The sequence below is a fragment of the Calliphora vicina genome, chromosome 5 (genome assembly GCF_958450345.1).
Source record: "Calliphora vicina chromosome 5, idCalVici1.1, whole genome shotgun sequence".
NCBI lineage: Eukaryota > Metazoa > Arthropoda > Insecta > Diptera > Calliphoridae > Calliphora > Calliphora vicina.
The window spans coordinates 83650403-83668963 of NC_088784.1; the positions used below are offsets into that span (position 1 = coordinate 83650403).

The 18561-nt window shown below is 31.2% G+C and overlaps 1 protein-coding gene across 3 annotated transcripts in view; it reads right to left on the reverse strand.

The window, feature by feature from the left end:
- Window positions 1–151: 151 nt before the first annotated feature.
- Window positions 152–18561, reverse strand: part of wdp (windpipe) — a 109043-nt gene continuing 90633 nt past the window's right edge. For 2 of the 3 annotated variants that reach the window (XM_065511070.1, XM_065511071.1), the window contains exon 5: window positions 152–5604. In XM_065511070.1, the coding sequence (XP_065367142.1) occupies window positions 3352–5475 (2124 nt within the window). In that variant the 5' untranslated portion in view covers window positions 5476–5604 and the 3' untranslated portion in view covers window positions 152–3351. Of the gene's footprint in view, window positions 5605–5683; window positions 5881–18561 lie in introns of those variants that run through there. The other variant, XM_065511072.1, reaches the window with a different exon arrangement.

The following is an 18561-nucleotide window of genomic DNA, read 5'->3' on the forward strand; positions in this document are numbered from 1 at the left end:
TTTTTTTTTAAATGAAACCATTATAAAAATGTATTCAATAAAAATGTATCAATATACCACTATTACAAAGTTTGATGGAACGTTTAATCAAATTATATTTATTCTAATGACTTACCAAAACTCCTTTCATTTCAAAAGCAAACAAAACACATTTTATTTTATTTACAATTATGTATGTATATTTATTATTTTGAATTACTTTAAAATAATATTATATATTATTTTCAGTTTTTAAACTAAACTTAGTAAACGAAATAATTAAAAATTTAAAAATAACTTTCAATAAAAACTGAAAAATTAGGCAGCTTAAAATTATTGAAAAAAAAATTAAACAATATTGTTACTTAAACTATAGAATAATGTTTACTTTTACATACATTTAACAACTAAAAAAAAGAGTAGAGTATACAAAGAAATACAAACATGTTCAGTAGGAAGTTTAAAAGAAATATGTATATTTAACAATAAAAAAAATATTTAAAACTTTGGTATTATACTAGAATTTACTAAAAGTTAAACAAAAAAAAAAAAAATATGTAAAATAAAATTATATAACTTATATTTTAAAAGTAAAACTTAGAAAATAACAGCTAAAATTGATTGTTAAAGTAATTAAATTTATTGTTTTTATTTAGTTTTATAGGAAAACAGGCCTTAAATATTTCTTTTAATTTGTAAAAATATTATTATTTCATCTCACTTCATTTAATTAATTTATAATAAACTTTAAAAGTTAATATTATTTTTAGGCATTTTTTATAAAATAAGTTTCTACAAAAATATATATAATTATAAGTTTAGTTTAGAATTTTGTTTTTTAGGTTTTTAAATCTATCACAATTTGATGGATTTTGATGCAATCAAACTATTAGTTGAATTTTTTAAATTAAATTAAAGATTTAATTTGGGATTCAATTTGTAGTTTTTTTTGCTTAGTTTTTTTTAATTTATTTTGTTATAAAGTCCTTTTGTCTGGTAGTTAAAGTTGTTGGAAAAAATGTTAATGTGCGTGTTATTGTTTTGGTTAGAATAATTAATTAATAGTTTCGTTTGAGTTTAATTGTATTTAGTTTTAGTTGTTTTTAGAAAAAATGTGCTTTAATGTTTAATGTCTGGAAAATATTGGTTAATTTTTCTTTATTTATTATTTATACCCTTTAGTTTTTGTTAACTGTTTAAGGCACATTTAGTTGGCACATTTCATTTCATGGTTTATTCTTTAGTCAGTATAATATTTTGAATTATTTCTTTATTTTTACTTGCTGCCGTCATAAAAGAGTTTTGTTCGAAAACTTTGTTTTTTTTTTTTAAAAGAAAAAAATATTTATGAAATTTTGTGTTTATTTTTTATTTTCTTAGTAAAAGTTTCTTTTTATTATTTGTTCTTAAATTTAAAATAATAAATATTTATAAAAAATAATTCATAATTTTATATATGTATGTGTATAAACTTTAACATCAATCACAATTATTAACAATATTTCATAATTTATATTTAAAAAAGGTCTTTTAAGTTCTGTTGAACGTTGTGGGTTTAAATTTGATAACAAAAGTTGTTGTTGTTTGTTATCTTGACTAAAAGCTTTCATCTCCCAAAAGCTCTTTTATGCTCTTTGCTCAGGCAAAGTTTTGTTTCTATGTAATAACAAATCCAAACATGGTGTGTGGTGGAAAAGTTTGAGCTGTAACAGATATTTAAAGGTATGCATTATTGTTTCCACACTTTCCAAAGTGTTCTTGTATATTTTTTTTTAGTAACACAGTGAGATTTTATAACAAATTCTCCATAACAAAAATTCAAAAGATTTTCTAGTAATTGACTGTTCATAATGAATAGAATTCCCACCTTTTATTTTCGAGTTTTTAAACTTATTTATAACAAAAAAAATTCTACGAAAACTCATTTCCAAAGACCATATTAATTTCAATCATTTTGAAAAACCTCTGCAAAAAGTTTACAACAATAAAGTTACGGCTATTCTTTTCTATAGAATAACAGTATTTTATCTATAGAAAATCTTGTGTATAACAGTATTTTCTATAGAAAATCTTGTGTATAACAGTATTTTCTATAGAAAATCTTGTGTATAACAGTATTTTCTATAGAAAATCTTGTGTATAACAGTATTTTCTATAGAAAATCTTGTGTATAACAGTATTTTCTATAGAAAATCTTGTGTATAACAGTATTTTCTATAGAAAATCGTGTGTATAACAGTATTTTCTATAGAAAATCGTGTGTATAACAGTATTTTCTATAGAAAATCTTGTGTATAACAGTATTTTCTATAGAAAATCTTGTGTATAACAGTATTTTCTATAGAAAATCTTGTGTATAACAGTATTTTCTATAGAAAATCTTGTGTATAACAGTATTTTCTATAGAAAATCTTGTGTATAACAGTATTTTCTATAGAAAATCTTGTGTATAACAGTATTTTCTATAGAAAATCTTGTGTATAACAGTATTTTCTATAGAAAATCTTGTGTATAACAGTATTTTCTATAGAAAATCTTGTGTATAACAGTATTTTCTATAGAAAATCTTGTGTATAACAGTATTTTCTATAGAAAATCTTGTGTATAACAGTATTTTCTATAGAAAATCTTGTGTATAACAGTATTTTCTATAGAAAATCTTGTGTATAACAGTATTTTCTATAGAAAATCTTGTGTATAACAGTATTTTCTATAGAAAATCTTCTGGAAAACAATATTTCAAATCTTTGAGTGTGAAGAAAGTACTATTTGAATATTTTATCGATACCGAAAAAACATTTTATTTTCCGAATGGCCATATTCTATGAAACCTTTTTTCCTAACCATATTTAGTAATTAAAGTATCGCAACACAATTAAAAACAATTAATTTTCTAATTCTTAAATTTATTAAAATGTTACATTTGTTTTTAGCAAAGAATTATTTGTCTGTACAATTGTTATCACTTTAAATTCGTTTTCGATTAATTTCAGCACAAATAATTTAATTTTCCCTAATCATGCATACCTTTAAATATCTGTAGACATTTTTAAATGAAATATAAAATACTTATATCACTTTATCTCGTAATTCTCACCACGTTTAATTTGTTAAGTTTTTTTTCACAAAAATCTAAAAAAATAATAATGAAAATAATATTGTTGTTGGTGATATTTCTTTCTTCCTCTCAGTGTATCTTTTCTTTTTTTAATATTAAGTTTAACGTTAATTTCGCTTAAAGCACCTTATTCACAGCATTTTAGACACTACTCTTTCTTGAATGATTGTTGGCTTTTATGTGGATAGTAGTGAGGGGTTGTTTGGAGGGGTGGTTTTTGTTTGTTAACGGTGTTTGACCCTTCCCTCTAACTATCAATGATCCCCACCGGCATGACCATTTGTTGCTGCTGTATGTACGGGAGTGGCTTGAAAACTTTCCATTTGTGTGGGTCTGATGGGGGTGGTTATAATATCACCAGCATTTGAACGACTGCGTGTCACTAGCATGGGTGTCTTGGGCCGGGGTGTTTCACTCAGCTTGATTTTAACACGACCAGTTTCGGGTGAGTACACGGGTGAATAGCGACCCGATTTGGGCGATGAAGGCAGGTAGGGTTCATTGGGATCATTGTTATTGGGTTCTGCTTGCTGAGGTTGCTGACTGTATTTGGAGGCTCTGGGTGACTGTGGTGGTGGGTATCTGGGTGAGATGGGATAGTATTCATGAGGAGCTTGCAACTGTGAGCCAGGACGGCTGTCTTCAGGTTCATCAGCCTGAGCGGCACCATTGCCATTAGCATTACCGTTGCCATTTAATAGAGGTTCATTTTGGCTGGGACCATCTTTAGTGTCACCATCATATGGTTTGGAGCCATTAATGGGTTTAGCCATATCGGATTTAGATTTTTCACCTATCAGAGGCACATGTTCGGGCACACCATTGCGTAGAGGTTTACCCAATTGTTTCTTGTCCATATCCACCAATTCAGTTTGAGGATTTTCTGGATCGTGGCGATTACTGCTGTGTTTGCAGCGCTTAATGGCCACATACAACAAGAGACCAATGACTATGAGACCTATAACACCCAATAGGAAATAGGTGGCATTGCTGTCATCCTTGGATTCACCCATTTTAGCATGAGCCACAGCATCAGATTCGGGTCCTTCGGTTGAGGATTCGCTACCTTCACCCAAAGTGGGTACATCTACCGGTTTGATTTCTTCCTCTTCGACTTCAGGTTTTTCTGTGCTGGGTCTGGGTTGTTCATCACCATCGAATATACCCAAATTGTGTTGGAAGACATCAGTTTTAACGAAAGGCTCTTCAATGGGTTTATTATCATTCAAGTCATCTTCAGTCTCGGCATCATGCTCTTCCTTTGACTCGGGTATATCGAAATCATCGGTGATAACATGTTCATGTTGAATAGCGGGGATAAACAACATACCGCCACCACTACCAGAACCCTCATCATCTTCTTCGGGCATATCAGTGGTAACTTCATCAACAGGAGCCGAGTTTGTGCTGGTATCTAACAAATCCAAAGGCAAGTTCATTTCACTTAAATCTCCAGAACCTTCAACATCATTCATTAAGGTGAGAGCAGAACTGTGATGACTGGTGGTCTTTTTGGTGTTGGTGTCAATGGGCATAAAATCTTTACCCAATTCTTCTTCATCCTGTACCTCATCACCAGAAGCCTCAAACGGCTGATCACCCATCATCAATTCATTTTCGTCTTCATCAGCAGCATTGTAACCTAATCTCTTCTCCTTCTCACAAACCACCGACTGTTTGACTTGCAACCAGGATTTGCCTTTGTAGAGTGCGGGAGTGAAACATTTCACTGGATGTTCCATGAAGACATGACGCTCTTGCAACCAATTGCGCACTTCCAAGGTATCACAGGAACAGTTGATTTGATTGTGGGCCAACTCCAATGACTGCAACTGAGTCAATTTGGTAAATTCCAGGGGCAAGTTGGTAATATCATTGTGCTGCAAATTCAAAGACTGAACATGTTGTGGCAATTTCGATAATTTGGAGGAGTTGATGCGATTATGCTTTAGATTCAGCTTCTTGATGCGTCTGCCCAAATGGCCGATTTCGTGCAATTCATTGTGTGACAAATCAATGGAAGTGAGATCATGCAGTTTTTCCAAAGAATGTGCCAAACGTGTCAAATTTAAAAATGACAAATCTATGGAATGTACGGGCAGTGTAGCCTCCAAGGCCCCATCAGCCTTAAGACCCTTCAAAGACGAGCATTTGGCATGCAAGAATGGTTTGTGTGTATTGTGAGCCAAGACACAGTGACAGTCTTCGGGACACAGGTAGTTTTCATCAGCCTTAAGATCTATAGGTGACAGGGGACTGTCAGCAGCCTGTGTGGTAGTGTGAGGAGTGGGTGTAGCCACAACTATTGAGCATAGTAAAAGGCTTAAAAAGGTTAAGGACAATTTATAAGATTGTCTCGTCGTTGTTGGACTGGTCATTTTGTTATTGTTTGTTGTTTTTCTCTCTCTTTCTTTACTAATTTCTCTCTTCTTGCTCAAGTTGATTTCGGTTGAAATTAAGGTTTGAGAAAAGTTGGCAGTATACAAAACTCCTCTAAGTTATTGAAACTGTAAAGAAATAAGAATTTAAAATATATGTTATTAGTATTTCTAGAATATATTTTTGGGGAAATTAAATAATAAACACCTTTAAACAATTAAATTCGTTTAAAAACACAACTAACTGATTACTACCACTGCAAATATCTGACTAATTTTGGTTCTATTACTGGCAACTTTATCAACCCATATTGGCTATAGAAGTATTATTATTATTTTTATAATTTCCAATACATTATTATATTCTAACACACATATAGGAATACATATAATATTTTTGGTATCAGAGTTACGTCATTTCCAGTTGTACTTAAATCCCATTCGCTGAATTTTTGTTTTTACATACAATTCATTTGGAATTCGCTTCTCTCTGTTTGTCAACTGATAAGAATTCTTCTTCATTTATTTGCTAGTTTGTTTTTGGCTTCGATTTCACTTGTTAGCGTTATCGGCTTTCATATATCTTGTTATAGATTTCATTATCATTTCATTTTAGGGCTTAGTTAATATTTTTGTTTTACGATTCGTTGTTTTTTCGCCAAAAAAAAAATACAATTGTATCCGCGTGCGCTTGTCTAACTCTTCAACCCTGCATGACCATATCGGAACTATTATTTATGTATGAGTCTTCAAGAACAGTTTTGTGAAATTTTAACGTCTTAACTGATTTCATTGTTTTTAATTTGTAGACGTCCATGTTATGACATCAGTCATTTAGTTGAGTGATAATTCTAATGAAGTAAGTAAATAGTATTTTCATACTTGTTAACCATATATTTTTTTAATTATTTCGTTAATCGTTCGCTAGTTTTGACGCAATTGATTGTTTCTTTTAAAGCACTTGAAACAAATATTGAAATTTTGTTGGCCTTTTTCGCTATGAGTATGAGTCAGTTTTAATGGACGTGTTAGATTTAGAAATAAAGAAGAAAGATAGTGTTAAATAATATGAATATGCTAATTGAAACTGAATATGGCAGTAGAAGGTAATTGATTTGTAGAGAGCTTAAAACATTTATGCAAACATATGTTAAAGAAAAGCTACTGTGATAAGAATTTTTGAATAAATTTGGTGTAAAATTAAGTTAAAGCTTTTGGTCTTAAGCACAGAGAAATAAACCATGTAAAAACTCAATTTTAAGAAGGTGGATTAAAGGTCAATGAAATTTACAATAAATACTTTGAATAGCAAATGTTTTCTTTTGATTTTTTTAAATAAGGACTGAGATCGAAAAAACCTTAACACAAGTTTTTCCTTAAAACTTTTTACACAAGTATTATTTGATTTTTTTCGATTAAGTTACATTTGAAAAGTATTTCAGTTTAATATCAATTTTGTTCATTTGTTGTTAATCTGATTAAAATGAGTGACTAGAGAAAAGTGCCTTTAAAAATATTTAAATATTTCCAATAAAATTCAACTTGGTAATACAAAAAGTAGGCAATCAAAGGTCTGTCGTCAAATTGATTCAAATATTATTAAACAGTATCGGGAGAACTTGTCAGTTGATAGAAAACCTGGTTCAGGTAGAATGAATAGTCCACATGATGTTTCTAAAGTCAATAAATAGTTTTTTTCAAAAGATCTCCCAACATATCCGGTAGGAAAATGTACAAGGCTCAAAAATTTCTTGACAGGAACTGTGCTGAAAATTTAGAGGTGAAAGACATAGCACGGAAATTGAAGTCAAATTTTATAAAATACAAGTAAGAGAGCTACATATATTCGACTGTGCCGAATCTTATATACCCTTATCCAAATTATACTTAAAATTATTTTTTTTTAAACATTATTATTTCAACAAAATTAAATTTTTTAAAATTGTTTTGAAATTTTTTTTCCAATTTGTTTTTTAATTTTTTTAAAAAAACGTTTTTTCCAATTTTTTAATTTAAAAAAAAAATCTTTTATGAAAAAAAAAATTGGGATTAAAAAATATTTTTCACAATTTTCACCCATTGTAGGTCCAACTTAATATAGCCTTATACATCGTTGCAATGGCCTTTGAAATATCTATCAATAGATATCCATATTGTCTATATTAATGACTTAGTAATTTAGATATATAAAAAATAGGTTAAAAATCGAGGTTGTCCCTGTTTATTCCTTATATCTAAGGCATTTATGGGCCAATTTTGTCGGTTTTAAATATCAACTGAGCCGGAAGAATTCCCGATATATTGATATATGAGTCATGTAAGTTATTTGGGGGCTACTGAAAGTTGAATTCAATAAACAGACGGACAGACGGACATGACTATATCGACTTCGCTATCTATAACGATCCAGAATATATATACTTCGTGGGGTCGCAAATGAAAAATGTAGTTGCGGCAAAAGAAGTCAAACATTTGTTTCAAAGGGCTCTATAAATACCGAAATTTACATCAAGGAATGTTTACAAAAGAGGATGCTTCCATTCATAAGACTTCTTAATGTGTCCACTTATTTTTGGCCTGATTTGGCATCCTGTCACTTTGGTAAGCAAGGTCTTGAGTGGTATAAGAACAATAATGTGTTATTTGTATAGTAAAAAACATGGATCCTTCAGTATGGGTAAAGATAAAGATCTCCTTCGATCATATTGAGTCCTTAACCAAACCATTTATTTAAACGAACGAAGGCCACGAAGAAGAACTGTCCATTTTCTATCTGGTAGGGCCGAGTAGTAATATAAAAGGTGCCCAACCGCCGAACTTTTTTTCTTCTAAGAGCGATGTACCCCTTTTTACAAATATTTGGGTCATCAGTAAAGACCTATTAAGCTAATGAAGGGTCAAGCCTCTGAAAAAGAAAGGTCTGGGATAGCAGTAATGGGATTTCGCCTTGACTTTCAAGCAAAGTCTCATGTCCATAGTTGGGTCAAAAGTTAATTACATTTTTAGAAATAATACGGTTATTTAAAATGTAGTTTAGGTTTAATTGGCAGTCGCCTGATATTGCTGTGATACCATGCCTACTATTCGTCCAGAGTTTTTTGACTGCGATCATTCTTCAGGGTTAAGCATCTGTATAATAAAGGTCTGGAATAGCAGTAATGGGATTTTCCCTTGACTTTCAAGTACTATCTCATGTCCATAGTTTGTCCGCGGATCCAGGGAGGTGAAAAAAATGAAAATGTTCCCCCTTCAAAACGGAAAATTTTAATATAAAAAAGAAAAATCTAAAATTAATTTTAATTTATGTCCCCATCCCCCAAAAGGTTGACCAGGATCCGCGCCTGGTTCTCTGTATATTTATATTCGGCCAGATTTTCCTGATCATCTACATCATCTTTAACCCTCATCATCTTCTTCGGGCATATCAGTAGTAACTTCATCAACAGGAGCCGAGTTTGTGCTGGTATCTAAGATATCCAAAGGCAAGTTTATTTCACTTAAATCTCCAGAACCTTGAACATCATTCATTAAGGTGAGAGCAGAACTCTGAGGAACTTTGTTATATATATCCTCTTACAACTCATGATGAAGGGTATAAATGCCAATATCAAATGAACAAATCAATTATCGTTTGTCATATTTAAGATTTAAAAAGTTGTACAGTGAAATTGTTATTCATTTTCAAATGACTGCATTAAAATACTATCTGTTATTCCCCTCCAAGTGTACTGGAATAATTCAAATTGGCTGAAGCCAAAAACCAAAACCACATCAACAACATTAAAGATTACTCTGTAAAGAATTTCACACTAGACTAACCAACTAGTTGCTATATCAAATTAATAACTAGTTTTTCTTTCAGTAAAATCATTTAAAATCGCCACACTTTTACTTGGTAATCGCAAATAAGCAATAATAATAATAGGAAAAAAGAAACACCTCTATAAACAAATTATTTTTAACATCTGTCCACCAACCCAACCACCACACAATTGACCACATTTAAGATTCCAAGCCATTTATCACATTTTGTTTTCGACTTCCACAGAAAAACTTGTTAATTTAAACTGGTTTATTTATATGAATTATAAATGGACTTACATGGAATTTTCTCTTCAATTGCAATTTTATTTTTATTTTATTTTTTTTTTTATAAATTTCTATTTTTATGGAATTGTGGGTGCCTGCTCATAATTAATGCAAACTCCAACCGCATCAAGATCAACAACTGCCACTAACAATATGCAATATGTATGTAATAAAGCAGGAAAATAAATGTTTTATGTAAAATTAATTTACAAAAATAAAATACAATAAATTAAGATCCCATCAAAGATGACATTTAGATAAAAATCAATCATTGAAGTCGTTTTAAAAGAAACGTAGGCATAATGAAAAGAGTTGAAGATGAAAAAAAGAAATAACAAACAGACCGTCTTTTAAATTGTTAATTAAGTTTAACAACAATTTAACTATGTTGTCAACCTGGTTTTAATCTTAAATGTATAAATAAAACCCAGACGAATTTGCTGATTAAGATGCACATGGGGGCATTAACAATGTAGTGCATTGAAAAGTGCAAGTGCTCTGGTTGTGTTTTGTTTAAGATGATCGCTTAAGTTGGTGATATATTTACATCCATTCATTAAGGAATATGCACTCGTATGTTTACATTAGGGTGGCGATTTTTTTGCACTTTTTGCATAACCATTTAGCCTACTTCAGGCAAAGGTCGAAAAATTTTACATTTAAAAAAGTTTCACATCTAGAGTGTCTTCTATTTAGCGCTTCCTATCTTTAAATTCAAATAAAACAAAGTGCGTGTGAGATATTATCGTTTGAAGGGCCTATCGATGCCATTATGTATGGAATATAACATCGTGACACGGCTTCGCTGGGTGTCGGGCGTACGAAATGTCTAATTTTCAATCACTCTGTCGTAGAAATCATGCTGAATTTGACCGAAGGCATGGGTTATGTTGGGTTTGAGGGATGTTGTGGTTTGTGGATTATTCGCATAGACCAACGACTTAAGAAAACCCCACAAGAAAAGGTCTAATGGTGTCAAATCGCACGACATAGGTGGCCAGTTCACATCATCTCCCTCTAGATGACCATGCCCTCAATTCGCTTTTGCAGAATGACATGAGCGTGAGCTGTGAGGCATGTAGAACCTCCTGTTGAAACCAAATGTCGTTGATGTCCATATTATCCATTTAAGGCCAAAAGAAGTTGGTAATCACCGACCTAAAGCGCTGGCGGTTGAATTTGATGAACTGACCAACGTCGTACGCAAAGAAATATGGATCGATGACGCCACCAGCCTAAAATCTACACCAAATTGTGACTTTTTTGGAATGCACTGCATGCTCTTGGATCTCTCTTGGATCTTTTTTGACGTACACATACGTCCAGAAATGAGACTCACCGTAAAATATCCGAAGCACGTGGAACATTTCCCGAACCAAGACACCCTTGAACGCCGTTTTTTATTTTTAATAACTTTGAAGGGTACATTATAGAGTAAACAACAAAGTTTTTTTCTGCTTCGAAAATGTCGAATTTTATACCAACGAATCGTCATATGCAGGAAGTTTTGCTTTACTTCTTTAATTTTAAAAAAAAGTGCCGCTAAGCACACCGATTGCTCACCAAAGCTTATGGTGAATGTGTTCCATAGGTTTCATCGTGCGAGAGATGGCTTGTTCGGTTTAGAAGTGGTGATTTGGACACAGAAGACAAAAAGATCGCCCAGGCCAGCCAAAAGTGTTCGAACACCAAGAATTGGAGGCATTATTCCATGAAGATTGTTGTAAAACTCAACAAGAGTTTGCAAAATCATTGGGAGCTACTAAAGCAGCAATTTAAAAATGTTTGCGAGTCGCAGGATTCATCCAAAAGTAGGGAAAGTGGCTACCATACGAATTGAAGTCGAGAGACCTTTAAAGACAATTGTGCATGTCCGAAATGATGCTCATTTCGAGTCATTACTTGCGATGACAAATTGATCCATTATGATAACCCAAAACATGATCGATCGTATGTGAAGCCCAGCCAACCAGCAGAATATCGAAGGCGCTAAGGTAGTGCTATGAAATCTGGCCAGACCATCACAGGGAACCTGTACCGAACACATCTGATTTGTTTGAAGCGATTATTGGCCGAAAGACGCCCAGAATATGCAATCAGATATGAAACTCTAATATTCCATGATGACAACACTCGCCCACATTTTGTAATACCTGTTAAAAAATATTTAGAATGAAGTGGTTTGGAAGTTTTACCTCACCTGCTTTCTAGTCCAGACAGTGCCCTGTCCGACTACTATTTGTTTCGATCGATTCAGAACACTCTCTCTGATATTCTTCACTTTGGAACAGAGTATTCGATATTGGCTTGATTCTTTCATGGCCTCAAAAGATGAGCAGTTCTTTTGGCTCGAAATCCATGAGCAAATCCCGCATGCTCCCAGTATATATTTAGCTATGAAATACTGTGGGAAATACGTTATTGTGTTGAAATATGATATTTAGTGATTCTACTTTTTCGTATAAACAATTCATTTAAAGACTTTTTCAAATTAAAAAGGGTTGGTGAGTTGATGGTTGCAAAAAAAACTGCCGGTGAACCTCCACCTGTTTTTACCAACGATTCTTTTTGAGCGGAAATTTAATTTCTAAAACGATTATAAGCTTAAAGAAATGGTAGCTTATCAAAATATATACCAGAAACTGATATAATGATCAAACATCGTAATGGATATACTTTGTGCAAATTACCGCATACCTGATCGAATGAACAGTCGTATCGAAAAATTATCGAATGCCAAAATCTCAAATACGAAAATTACGATCAATTTAGCTCGAGGTCTAATATGATAATTCGGCCCCTGCAGTTTATATAAATATAATAATTATTACCATTAATTTTACAAAACTTCTCCTGTGTACATCGCTTTGAAATTTCCTCAATGAAAACGTTTTACTTATCTCCGAAGTCCCCAACTAATTACTAGTGTTTTTAGATTTTAAAATAATAACAAATCTCCGGCATTAAACACTTGGACAGTCATTAATATTTATATTTGTTGGCAAAATACAAGCAGCAAAAAAAAAAAAAACATAGCAAATTTGTCATAAAAATTTTGCTAAATTAACAGCTTTGAACATATTAAAAGAAATTTCTTTCCTTGACGCGAGCCATTAAGACGAACACACAAAGAGAAAGTAAAAATAAATATTAATGAAAACAAAAAGCAACTAATAACTTTTAAGGTGTCCATAATATTAAACAAAACAAATTAAACCACGTAATCCTAGTTTGTCTAAGTGTCATTATCAACACAACCAACAGCATTCACATAAAGTTTTCAATATTGAAAAAAGTCAGATTTTCAAATTATATGGATTTTAAATAAATATAAATAAATCTCCTCATTTGTCTGGTAAATAGAAAACATAATAGGCATAGACACACACCTATTTTGTTGCAACTGAGTAAATGAATGAATAAATCCATGCCACCACAGCCTTAAGATAACAACATGCAACCTGACTGTTTGGAAATAGAATAACAAAAACATTGAACAGATTTGATGTGATAAACAAATTTCATGCCAACATTGAAGATTTGCCATCATTTTGATGAGGCTGATGATCGTGAGCACACCAACAATGGCCGCAGTAGCAGCAACAGTTGCAACAACATTTAAAACACCATATTTGTCAAAGTTGTCAGTTATTGACCATTTATTGTTAAATCAATTTCAACAGCTGTTCCTAGACATAAACTACTGCACACAACTGCTGCAACAATACAAACTGATAATAATTTACACTGAAAGAATGAAAACTTACGATAGAATTATAATTTAATGGATAGAAAAATTGTTGTCAAAATCACCCAAAAATACGTAAAAGTATGTGATAAATAAGTTTTATATTGGACTTCTGGGTCAAAGAAGCAATATTTTCCAATTAAAAATAATTTTTGCATTTCATGTGCAGGAGGAAACAAAACTTTTTCGACAAGGTTGGGACCTTTCCAGTTCCAAATTTGTTAAAACTTGGTACACAGGTTCTTTAGGGTCATATAAAATTTATGGTTGCTCAACAATTTAAAATACGCTTTTAAACGAGGTAAAAATTTAAAATTTTATATAAAAATGGTGAAAAATCGTTCAATTTCAATTGTATATGACCGGGGAAACCGCTGTCATACAAATACTTATTTTTTCCTGTACATCCTTTATAGACGTGCAAATAGTATTTATTTTTTTCATAACATTTTAAGAATTTTGAAATCGATTTTGCCCTGAAGAGCATATTTTGCCCTTTGTATTCTTCTGATTTTATATTTATATTCACGACTAGGCGAATTGAGATATTGTAAAAAAAATTGTTTGGTAGTTAGTTTTGGTAAACAAAATCAAATTTTTTTTTTCCAACATTTTAAAAAAATTCCAAAAACATTTTTCTTTTAATTTTTTTCCAATTTTTTTCTTAAAAATTTTTAATTTTTTTTTTATTAGTGAAAAAAAAATTCGGGTTAAAAAATATTTTTCCCGATTTTGACCCATTGTAGATCCAACTTTTTATGGCCTTATATACATCGTTGCAATGGACTTTGAAATATCGAACATTAGATATCCATATTGTGTATATTAATGACTTAGTAATCCAGTTTTATATAAAAAATCGAGGATGTCCCTTGGTTTTTTTTATATCTCAGCCATTTGTGGGTCGATTTTCTCGATTTTAAATAGAAAGCGAGCCGGAAGAATTCCCGATATATTGATGTATAAATTACAAACGTGATGACAAACCTATATATACCTAAATTTACTTAGAAGATAAAGATTTTCTACCTTTTTACGGGCCGCCAAAAGTCCGGTTATACAGAAAATCATTATTAGGAAAAGAAAATATGGCCTTATTTTTATTATAACGAGCCCTTGTGCCAAATTATCGTAAGCGACATTTTCAAATTTTTTTTTTATTGCAAAAATTAAAATTTTATGTACCAACTGATGTTTTAGCGTTCTCAGAATATCAAAATTGTTAATAACTTCAAAATTATAGGGGGTAAGATTGTATCGTAAGTCAATGATTACATTTTAGAGTAAACGAATTTTATCGTAAGCGACACACAGTGGTATAGAAAAAAGAGGGAAATAAATCTGTAACTTCTAAATGGTTAGATTGGTTTGAATGAAATTTCACATTCGCAAATAAGAAGTGTTGTCGAATTTAAGTTTTGAACGTGGGCCTCATAGGTTCACCAGGGGCGCGACTAAGGGTCCTCACAGTAGGACACCTCGGGTATGTTACATTTTTAAAATTAGCCTAGTTCGTGGTTTGAGTTCCGATTTCCAAAAAATTACACATATATAATCTTCTCATCGAGCACTACAAAAAACTTAGTCATAGCTATCAATTATATCTTAAGCTTAGGAGATATTCGCATTTGAAAATTATATTTTCAACATTTTTACCCACCCTACTCCAGTTTTTTGATAGCAGCGTATCCAAATATTTCCCGATTCTCCCCAGTTTTCCTTTATTGGACTAACAGCGGATGTATGTATCAAATGGAAAAATAACTGTTTAAAAATAATGACTAAGTCCAAAGTTATATGCATTTGAATTTAAAAAATTTTAAAATGGCGATTTTTCGCTAATTTTTTGGCAAAAAATAACTTTTTTTCTTTTTAAGTTATCGCAAAAAATGCCTAAGAGGATGTATATGAAATTTATACTTTCTGGAAGCTAAGTTTTGATAAAATATTTAAAATGAAAAAAAAATTTAAATTGTTGTTACCGAGGGGACCAAGTCCATTAAAAAAAAACTAATTTTTTATGTAAAATTAAACTTTAGAGCAAAAATTCTCAAATCGCATATTCGATATCAAAATATAGTAACCGATTTTAGGTGGCCCAATATGTTTCTAATTATTTTGTAAAGGGTTCCGATAACCCCGACTCTGGTATGGATATTAAAGCCAAAAAAAAATAAAAATCCCATTTTTGGAATTTTTCAATATTTTTTGGGAATTGCGGGATTGTTGATAATAAATTTTAAAATTCGTTTTTATTTTTCCATTTTAAATAGAAAAATCTACATAACTGTGAAATTTCATTAAAAACTATTCATAAATAAAAATTTTATTTCAATTCTAAAAATTTGTATCTATGCAAAAATTCAATAAAAAAAATTTTTGTCATATTTTTCAATAAAGTATTGTGTTTTGTCGCTTACGATAATTTGGCGCTAAGGGCTCGATAATTATGAGATATGATATAACTGGTTGACCCAATTTAGCACGTGTCTCAAATTGGGAAACTGATCAACTTGTAAGAATTCGATGAATTATATCACTAGGAGTGAGAAAAGGAGAAGGCTTGTAGAAACTCATGTAGTGGCGAAGAAATATCCTTAAAGAGTGACCGATAACGTATGGGTGTATGACTTAAAAATGAGGGATTTTTTTAAATTTTTAACTTTTTTTTTGAAACGTGCCCATTGTTAGCTATGACCATTTCCCCATCTTTCTGGCAATGTATGGATACAGAGCCGAAAAAACTGCTCATCTATTGAGGCCAAGAATGAATCAAGCCAATATCGGATACTCTGTTCCAAAGTGAAGCGTATCCCAGAGAGAGTGCGTTCTGCATCAATCGAAACAAATAGTAATAGGACGGGCAAAGTATGGACTATGAGTTGAGGGTGAGGCAAAACTTTCTGGCCAAAAATCGATATTTTTATATAAAAACTCAAAATATCTAAAATCGCTAATAATTTGGCCAATAAGCGTTTAATCAAGAAAAGGAGTTCGATCTGTGATCACTCATATTTCTGAACTAAAATCGATTTTTTATATAAAAACTCAAAATATCTAAATTCGTTAATAGCTTGGCCAATAAGAGTTTAATCAAGAAAAGGACCTCGATCTGTGATCACTCATATTTCTGGCCAAAAATCGATCTTTTTATATAAAAACTCAAAATATCTAAATTCGCTAATATCTTTGCCAATAAGCGTTTAATCAAGAAAAGGAGCTCGATCTGTGATCACTCATATTTCAGACCAAAATTTGTTTACTTATATAAAAACTCAAAATATTACATTGATTACATGTATTCTGTTGTTGCAAGACTTTTTTTCTTTTTAACTATTTTTACCCATTTCAAACCGCTTCTCACAAATTCACAAATCGAACACAAGCATTTTTTTTATTTGGACAGGACAACGTCTGTTGGGTCAGCTAGTATAGATATAAAATCGAAATTTTCAAAATCCATTTTTTCCACTACTTTTTCTTCCAGTGTAAATCTATGAAGTGTTTGCCTGACATCATTTGTATTGTTTGAGCAAGTTGTTCGTTGTCGTGTTTTATTTTTAACCACAATAAATTCAATTGATTTTTTTTTTTTTTTATTATTCGTTTCAATAAATTTTTACACACTGTATAATTTCATTTAATAAAAAAAAATCAAAAGTGACAATTGCCATTTTTATGATACTTTAATCATCGCATGTGCTTTTTTTTCTCTCGTTTGTATTGTTTTTCTACTTGTCTACAATAAATTATGTGCAAATTAATGATAAAGACTTGGAATTCGCAGGGGGGATATTAAAGAAATTGTGCAGTAGGCATTAAATTATTAAAGATTTGAAAGTGAAATGAAATATTATTTATGGGTATTTAAAATTTTGTTTTAAATTTAACTTGAACATAGGCTATTGTGTTTTTTTTATAGAGGCGGAGACGGAGAGAAAAACATTGGCTTTATTAATTAGATAATTTTATAGCATTAGTATTGTAAATATGATTTTGGGCATGTGGCCGGCGTGGTCCATTTTTCACACACTATTTGCAGTAAATCAGTTTGTAATTCGGCAATAATGTGTAGCATTTTCGCTTCCAAGTACTTGATAGTTGGTGTTTATCTGCATAAATCTGGGACTTTGCACAATCCCAGAGAAAATAATCCAATGGTATCAAATCGATCATGTAATTGAACGAGATTCGTTCGCCAAATGATTATCTCAGTAAATTGATTTTAGTTCTTAAACGCATGTCTTGTTTAACAATTTACTGCCTGTCACTATATCAAAAGATAAGTTGGATAAATTTGTAGGAAAATATTCCCTAAAAATCTCATCAACTTACACTTTTCCTTCGATCTAGTATAACTGCCAGTTACTTTTTTTTGTCACAGTCTTTTGTTTTCATGAACAAATTTTTAACAATCATGTAGATATTTATAATATGCTCAAAATACGAGTAAACGAGTATTTATTTGTCATACATTTTGCGTTTTAATTATAATTATTTTTTCACACATAAATTTAATTTCAATTACACGCATGTCACATACAATAGCAACAGAAACAGCAACTAAAGCAGCAACTCACTCCGTCCCATCCATTCATTGAACATAAAAACAACAAATGGACGGGCAGACAGACAAACCGACAACCATCCAAAGTCTCTTAAAAAATATACACATACTACAAACTAAACAGAGGAGCACTACACCATTTCCAATTGAATTTCAGAAATTTCCAATTATATTTCAGAATTTTCTAATTGAATTTCAAAACTTCCATTTGTATTTCAGAATTTTCTAATTTTATTTCAGAATTTTCCAATTGTATTTCAGAAATTTCCATTTGTTTTTCAAAAAATTCTAATAGCAATATCAATGGAAATACAAATAGAAATTTCTGTAAAACAATTGGATAATTCTGAAATACAATTAGAAACTTTTTAAGTATAAATTAATAATTCTGAAAAGTAATTGGAATTTTCTGAAATTTAATTGGAAATTTCTGCAATTCAATTAGAAAATTCTGAAATATATAAGGAAATGGTGTAGACGTGTAATGATGGAATGGCATTGATTTACTCCGAGTTACTTAGAGCAACATCTTGCTGTATTTTACAACTATGGACGATCGAGTCTTTGCCAAGCAGTGTGAACACAGTGAAGTAGTAAATCTTAAGTCTAATCATTCATTCATTCATTATTAACAGAAACAACAACAGCGGCAGAAATTGTAACAACAACAGAAACAACTGCA